General features: G+C 44.3%; 1 protein-coding gene across 2 annotated transcripts; it reads right to left on the reverse strand.

The window, feature by feature from the left end:
* Positions 1–4,354: 4,354 nt before the first annotated feature.
* On the reverse strand, positions 4,355–6,970 carry LOC127597322 (galactose-specific lectin nattectin-like). Of its 2 annotated transcripts, none has more exons than XM_052060316.1 (7): positions 6,808–6,970; positions 6,611–6,673; positions 5,451–5,478; positions 5,269–5,354; positions 4,974–5,105; positions 4,705–4,819; positions 4,355–4,633 (listed from the first exon to the last, which is right to left on the reverse strand). In XM_052060316.1, the coding sequence occupies exons 1-7, from the start codon at positions 6,925–6,927 to the stop codon at positions 4,563–4,565; spliced, it is 615 nt and encodes a 204-aa protein (XP_051916276.1). In that variant the 5' UTR covers positions 6,928–6,970; the 3' UTR covers positions 4,355–4,562. The 2 variants fall into 2 exon arrangements, with proteins under 2 accessions (XP_051916276.1, XP_051916275.1); XM_052060315.1 differs by having other exon boundaries at positions 6,605–6,673.
* Positions 6,971–6,996: the final 26 nt, after the last annotated feature.

The raw sequence follows: 6,996 nt of genomic DNA on the forward strand, positions 1-6,996 counted from the left end.
CTTTCCTCTCTGAGTCACCATCCGACTACATTTCTCAAGCCCGAATGACATCCCGATGTCGCTGCTGTAGATCCTGGTTGTGTGGATCAGGGAATCTATGTCCCTTTCGCTCTTAGCATACAGCTTTATGTCATCCATGTAGAGGAGGTGACTGATCGTAGCTCCATTTCTGAGGCGGTATCCATAGCCTGTCTTGGTGATTACTTGGCTTAGGGGGTTCAGTCCTATGCAGAACAGCAGTGGGGAGAGTGCATCACCTTGGTATATGCCACATTTGATGGACACTTGGGTAAGTGGCTTGCCATTGGCTTCAAGTGTGGTTTTCCACATCCTCATCGAGTTCGCAACGAAGGCTCTTAGGGTCCTGTTTACCTTATACAACTCCAAGCATTCAGTGATCCATGTATGTGGCATCGAGTCATAGGCTTTCTTGTAATCAATCCAAGCTGTGCACAGGTTGGTACGTCGGGACCTGCAGTCTTGTGCGACTGTTCTGTCAACCAGGAGCTGATGTTTGGCTCCTCTGGTATCTCTACCAATGCCCTTCTGTGCTTCGCTCATGTATTGATCCATGTGCCCACTTATCTTAGCCGCAATGATGCCTGACATGAGCTTCCATGTTGTGGAGAGACAGGTTATTGGCCGATAGTTGGATGGAACTGCACCCTTCGAGGGATCCTTCATGATCAGGATTGTTCGCCCTTCGGTTAGCCATTCTGGGTGAGTCCCATCCCTCAGCAGCTGGTTCATTTGTACTGCTAGGCGCTCATGGAGTGCTGTGAGTTTCTTTAGCCAGTAGGTGTGGACCATGTCCGGGCCTGGTGCTGTCCAGTTCTTCATATCTGAGACTCTTTCCTGTATGTCTGCCACTGTTATGGTAACTGGGTTCTGTTCAGGGAGGTTGCTGTGCTCCTCTCTCAGGGTCACCAGCCATTGTGCGCTGCTGTTATGTGCATATGCCTTTCCAGTACCTTTCAGTTTCCAGTCTTGTTGGGTCAGCTCTGTTGTTAGGACCCTGCCACTGAGCGTACACTTTCGCAGGTTGTGTTGCGAACAGCCTGTTTATTCGTCTGGCCTCATTCTCTTTCGTGTACCGCTTTAGGCGACTGGACAAGGCTTGGAGCCTTTGCTTGGCAGTTTCGAGTGCTTCAGGTATGGTCATCTGGATGTACCTCTCGGGTATCGGCCTTTTCATCACACCTCTCTGGGCCTCCGTCAATTGACTCACATCTTAGCCTCCAACCGTCTTTTCCATGGTGGGTAACGTATCTCATGGCTTCCATGGTTGCTCTTATAGCCCAGAGTCTCCAGGATCACTGATGCTGAAGCGTATATCAGCTCATTGGTTTCTGTGATCGTTACGGTAGGGATCGCCCTCAGTGCTGCATTCACACTTTCTATGAGACTTTCAGATGGTACTTCACATAGCCGTTGTAATCGGTTTCTAGGTTGCCCAGCTTTCATTCTCGCCATGATCTTAGCTTTCATTAACACAAAAAATATTTAAAAATAAAATAAAGTAGGTAAATCTTGAATTTACGGGGGCGCGTGATTACCTCACCGGAAGTTGTTAGCTCTCAGCAGTCTGCAATTGCAGCGTGTGATCAGAACTGTTGCACTTTATCTTTTATCGTCATTATTCTCATTCAGAGTTTGCTTCGTGTACAATTCACTGAGGGCACAAGCAAAGAATAGGAATCTAGGAGGGCCCAGAGAAGCACTTGCAGGCCTTGAGCACCAGAGCCATCGAGGCCCAGATATACCACACCAGACAAGACCCAAGGTGTAGGTTGTGCAAAGAGGCACCTGAGACGATCCAACACATAACTGCAGGGTGTAAGATGCTGGCAGGGAAAGCCTACATGGAACGCCATAACCAGGTGGCTGGCATAGTCTACCGAAACATCTGTGCGGAGTATGGACTGGAAACCCCAAGGTCAAAATGGGAATCACCTCCGAAGGTGGTGGATAATGAGAGAGCGAAGATCCTGTGGGACTTCCAAATCCAGACTGACAAGATGGTAATGGCGAACCAACCAGATATCGTGATCATAGATAAAGGGCAGAGGAAAGCCGTTGTAGTGGATGTAGCGGTCCCAAGTGATGGAAACATCAGGAAGAAGGAACAAGAGAAACTCGAGAAACACCAAGGGCTCATCGAGGAGCTGGAGAGAGCCTGGAAGGTAAAGGTGACAGTCGTGCCTGTGGTGGTCGGAGCACTCGGGGCAGTGACCCCCAAACTAGATGAGTGGTTGCAACAGATCCCGGGAACAACATCGGACATCTCAGTCCAGAAATGTGCAGTGCTGGGAACAGCAAGGATACTGCGCAGAACCCTCAAGCTTCCTGGCCTCTGGTAGAGGACCCGAGCTGAATGAGGGACGGACACCACCCGAGGGGTGAGATGAGAATTTATTTTATATATATATATATATATATATATATATATATATATATATAGCTTCACAGTGCAGAGGTACCGGGTTCGATTCCAGCTCCGGCCTCCCTGTTGGAGTTTGCATGTTCTCTCCGGGCCTGCGTGGGTTTTCTCCGGGTGCTCCAGTTTCCTCCCACATTCCAAAAACATGCGTGGCAGGCTGATTGAACACTCTAAATTGTCCCTAGGTGTGAGTGTGAGTGCTAATGGTTGTTCGTTTCTGTGTGCCCTGCGATTGGCTGGCAACCGATTCGGGGTGTCCCCCGCCTACTGCCCGATGACAGCTGGGATAGGCTCCAGCACCCCCCGTGACCCTAGTGAGGATCAAGCGGCTCGGAAGATGAATGAATGAATATATATATAGATATATATATATCTATATATATATTGCGCGTCGTCCCGCACGCGGTCTGTCCTTCCGTCTGTCCCTTTTCAAAACGTACCTACTTCAGCGCGCCACTGCGCGCCGCCACTGCGCCGCTCAGGCAGTGGCTCACTACGATCGCGCGGGCATCTTAGCGAAAAAATGTTGTCTACCCACAAGCATTGCAATGAAATTGTTAGATATTTAGTAGAGCTAATCATCTCTTTATTTTCGCGATAAGCAATGAAGATGAACAAAAAGTTGAACCAAGCAACAACACTTTTGTGGGCCGAAGGCCCACCTTACCAGCCTTCCGCAGGAACTAGCTGATGAGCCGCAACGGAGGGCGGCAAACCAGCTAGTATATATATATATATATATATATATATATATAGGCCTAATGTTGGTCTTTAATTAACAACTCGTCAAAGGTCAGGTCTGTGTATGCCACCATGGGCGTGCTCTCCCCCAGCACAGCCACTTGGGGCATCCCCACACATACACCCAACTGTTGAGGAAGTCGACTGAGGACATGCTTGTGGCCTAGATTGAACTGAGGCATGAACAATTAACTTGCTCTTCCACATAATTGGAGTGCATGCCATAAAACACATGTACATCATGAGGCAACAAACAAGACTACGATATGTAACACTCATACCAACACCATTTAGATCAAGTGGTTCTAAATGGTGTTGGGTTCAATAAATCGGTCTCAGGGGTTCGATGGAGCCTCTGCCATGGCGGTTAAGACACACCCGACTCAACATGTCAATTAGTTATAACACGCCATTATTGTCCATGCTTTGGTGCAGATGATCACGTGACATTGTTTGTCCAATCAGTGCTGTGGGAAAATAGTTTGCTGAGGAATATCAACAGCATGGATTCACATGCAACACAGAACGTGATGGGATTCAGCGTCCGATCTGCATGATTTGTTGCACCGGCAAAACCTCTAAGAAGGTTAAGAAACACTGATTTAGATTCGCCTCCGACAAAATCCTTGACCCCAGCCAAGCCCGCTATTTAAAATTGTTCTACAACAACCACTGGATCAACTGTTCAATATTTCTTTACTTTTTGCACGACTTTGTGTTCCCTAACAATGAGCTGATGCGCAAAACTGACGCTTCTGCGCAAACCTGACATTCACGTACTCATTTGTCATGCCTATGTTTGTCGTATTTGCCTGTTATTATAATACGAGTGGAGCCTGTACTACCGGAGACCAATTCCTTCTGTGTTCAACATACTTACAATACAATACAATACAATACATGCTGATTTATATAGCGCTTGGCCAAAGATTCTGATTCTGAACTGTCAATTCTTATCAGCTGTTGAAAAGCATTTAATAGTGGTTGGACTTGTGGTATTGGGTGACCATGCATTGTTGTGATATATTCAGCATTATAATCAGAGGTCGGGAATCCAGGTCCAGAAAAGAAAATGGATTTCCCCATCTCTGATTACAATGATTTTTAACATTTGCATTTCCAGCCATAGACTGGAGTTTGAAAAGGGGTGTCGAAAAAAAAGACACATGAACATTTTTTAATGCTGACAGATTCATTAATTTATTGTAGAAAAGCTCTTTTGATATGACAAATTTGCTGTCAATTGAGCATTGTTGAAAAACAAGCAGAGTCGATCGTAAACCCAGAGAATGAGTCACCAATTCACACGATTTCACTGATTTATCATGACCAGTAAATTCGACTGTGACAGGAAGCAGGAAGATGCAGTAAGAGAAAAAGCTTAGTGGGACACCTCTTTGATGCAAATGTATGGATCTATATCTGTGCATTGTTCATCCCGCCAAAGGCCATCTGAAAGAATTAAAGGTTGATGTTTAACAGCATGAGATTGTTAGCAAAGATGAATCAAGAATTTTACTTACCAGTCAATGAAATGGCAACACAGTCCCCGGTGTTATTAGGCTCTGATGGGGCTGCAGTTATATCAAAGTTAACGAAATCCTGTGCCGAGCCATCAGTCCAAACGAAATCACCTTCCTGGAATGCAAAGTCACTGTTTAAGACCACGACAGCATTTCATTTGTTGTTTGTTTGTCATGAGACATTTGTGACAATAAATAAATAAAAATACTTCGACTGAACACAAGTTACAGGATTCAATCAGATCATTTGTATCAGGTCAATGTTTCACCTCAATTGCATCAGTGTATCCAATCCAGGTTTGGCCAGTATTACCACTCGCTCGAATCAGCTCGACGACAAACGCATTTTCCAGGTCGTTGTGGATGGATACAAGATTCGCGTCGAGAATATTGCAGATGCTCTGATGGAAAAAGAGTGGGATGTTGATTTCACTTATTCAAATTCCCCAGACATTTGGCCAGATAAATTGAGGCAGGACCAGTTAAATTAACACCCAGATGGGTCACTCATCGGAATAGCAATACATCGATTGGGAACGACATCACAAGTATTTATTTCCATACCTCAGCATCTGCAAAGTCCCTCGGCTCATCTTGGTAGATGTAACAGTGGCAGCCCAACCGGGTCCACCCTTTGGGACAGTTATTATCTGCAACACAATTGTTGTTTGAGGAAGAAAACAATGTGCGTCAATCAGAATTGAGAAGTTCTTCATTATGAAAAAATGTGAGTGAGGCCCACCAACCTTTGAATTGAATCTTTTGAAAAGACCACTGTGAAGAAGAAAATGCACACACACACACACACACACACAAAAATCAGACTGCAGGACAGTGACACAAATGAAGACACTAATATCATTTGTACGTTGATTCATCAACAACTCTGATTGGTTATCAAATCAATAAATATTTTGATAAGACGGCACGGTAATGGGTGGTTAGCTCGTCCGCCTCACAGTACAGAGTTTCAGGGTTCGAGTTCGGCCTCTGGCCTTCCTGTGTGGAGTTGGCATAATCTCTCCGGGCCTGTGTGGGTTTTACCCAGAGTACTCCGGTTTCCTCCCACATTCCAAATACATGCACAGCAGGTTAATGGAACACTCTGAATTGTCGCTCGGTGTGAGTGTGTGTGCAGATGGTTGTTGGTCGCTGTGGGCACTGCGATTGGCTGGCAACCAGTTTAGTGTGTCCGACGGATGAGAAAATGGATGGATGGATATTTTGATAATCAATACACCATTTGAAGATTTAGTTTGATTTTAAATTGTCCAAATCCTCGAAGGTCCAGCCTCTCAGTATATTTTCTCAGATTTCTCCCTAAAAGCACACTGATTAACTTCGTATATATTTTTTTTAAATTGAGAAATTTGCAAACTTTATTTTGCAAAATAATGAACAACCATTTTCCATGGTTGGGGAATTGAACACTCTCAATTGTGCCTACGTGGGTTGTGAGTTTGAACGTTTTTTTTTCTCCCTGCGATTAGCGGGCAACCAGTTCAGGGTGACTCTTCATGTCCAAAGTAAGCTGTGATAGGCTCTGGCACACCAAACTGAGAATAAAAGGTCAAGAAAATGGATGGATCAATGGATGATGAGCGATTTTTCTTCTAACTATCTGACATGTTACGGTCCGAACCAGCAACGGATTCATAATTGTGTTTGATTATTTTATGCTCTGTGATTTTGACATCATGTCCTGTTTTTAAATAAACGCGTCTAACTTAAAGCATGTTCCAAAAAAATCAAATTTAACTTTTAATGGACAACATGATTTGATAACCAATCAGATAGATTCATCGATTATTAAAATTGTTCGTTGCAAACCTATAAAATATCAAACACCATAGTAATTAATGTATTGTAATTTAATTCAGTGGGTGAGATTTTGACTTACCGGTACAACACCAGTCAACAGTGCACTGATCCCACAGACGAGGAACAGCAAGCGAAGAGCAAATGCCATCTGTGCAATGATAGAAAAATGCTTCATATTTCTGACAATAAATATTAGTATTACATTTACGGTACATCTCACCTTATGAAATAAAAATGCAATCCAAGATGAAAAAGCCAGAAGAAACGGAAAAGTTACAGTACCTTGCCAAAGATGAGGAATCCTGTCTTCAATATGTTGTGCTGGCTGTCTTGAATGTGGTTTGCTGTGCCATGGTCATATTTATACAACACATCAGATGCGGTCCCGCCCCCATCCTTCATCAATACTGTTCCATCTTTCACAATTTCATTTTGAACCAAAATGAGTTATTGAATATCCAACTTGGGAAC

The sequence above is a fragment of the Hippocampus zosterae genome, chromosome 3 (genome assembly GCF_025434085.1).
Source record: "Hippocampus zosterae strain Florida chromosome 3, ASM2543408v3, whole genome shotgun sequence".
Lineage (NCBI taxonomy): Eukaryota > Metazoa > Chordata > Actinopteri > Syngnathiformes > Syngnathidae > Hippocampus > Hippocampus zosterae.

Bases quoted from the DNA above. Each gene is read 5' to 3' on its own strand.
- LOC127597322 (XM_052060315.1), bottom strand. From the start codon at position 6,927: ATGAAGGATGGGGGCGGGACCGCATCTGATGTGTTGTATAAATATGAC. The intron at 5,479-6,604 runs GTAAGTCAAAAT...TCTTCTTCACAG, and splicing joins TGTTGACTGGTGTTGTACCG to TGGTCTTTTCAAAAGATTCA. The intron at 5,355-5,450 runs GTTGGTGGGCCT...ATTGTGTTGCAG, and splicing joins TCAAAAGATTCAATTCAAAG to ATAATAACTGTCCCAAAGGG.